Below are 370 nucleotides of genomic sequence, written 5' to 3' on the forward strand. Positions count from 1 at the left end.
CGCCGGAGCTATGACCACTCGCAGCCTCAGCTTTCCCTCTCATGTTTACACCACCAGATTTAGGCTCCGAGAAACCTTAAGCAGCGCCACGGGAGGTTTAGGTTGGACATTAGGAAGAATTTCTTCACGGAAAGGGTGATTAGCTATTGGAATGGGCTGCCCAGGGAGCTGGTGGAGTCACCGTCCCTGGAGGTGTTTAAGACTGCGTGCGGCAATCAGTGCCATGGTATGGTGGACAAGGTGGTGATCGGTCACAGGCTGGACTCGATGATCTCAGAGGTCTTTTCCACCCCAATTGATTCTGTGATACTATAAGGAAGGAGAAGAAGGAGAAGGAGGCTCCGAGGCACCCCTGTACCCCTGCCCACCC

The 370-nt window shown here is 54.1% G+C and overlaps 1 protein-coding gene across 1 annotated transcript in view; it reads left to right on the top strand.

Moving 5' to 3' along the window:
• The first annotated feature begins 228 nt into the window (after window positions 1-228).
• The window catches only part of SGPP1 (sphingosine-1-phosphate phosphatase 1), a 20399-nt gene continuing 20257 nt past the window's right edge, over window positions 229-370 (top strand). The window contains exon 1 of the mRNA XM_017738790.1: window positions 229-240. Within this exon, the coding sequence (XP_017594279.1) occupies window positions 229-240 (12 nt within the window). The remainder of the gene's footprint in view (window positions 241-370) is intronic.

The sequence above is a fragment of the Corvus brachyrhynchos genome, unplaced genomic scaffold (genome assembly GCF_000691975.1).
Source record: "Corvus brachyrhynchos isolate BGI_N302 unplaced genomic scaffold, ASM69197v1 scaffold245, whole genome shotgun sequence".
In the NCBI taxonomy this organism is placed as follows: domain Eukaryota; kingdom Metazoa; phylum Chordata; class Aves; order Passeriformes; family Corvidae; genus Corvus; species Corvus brachyrhynchos.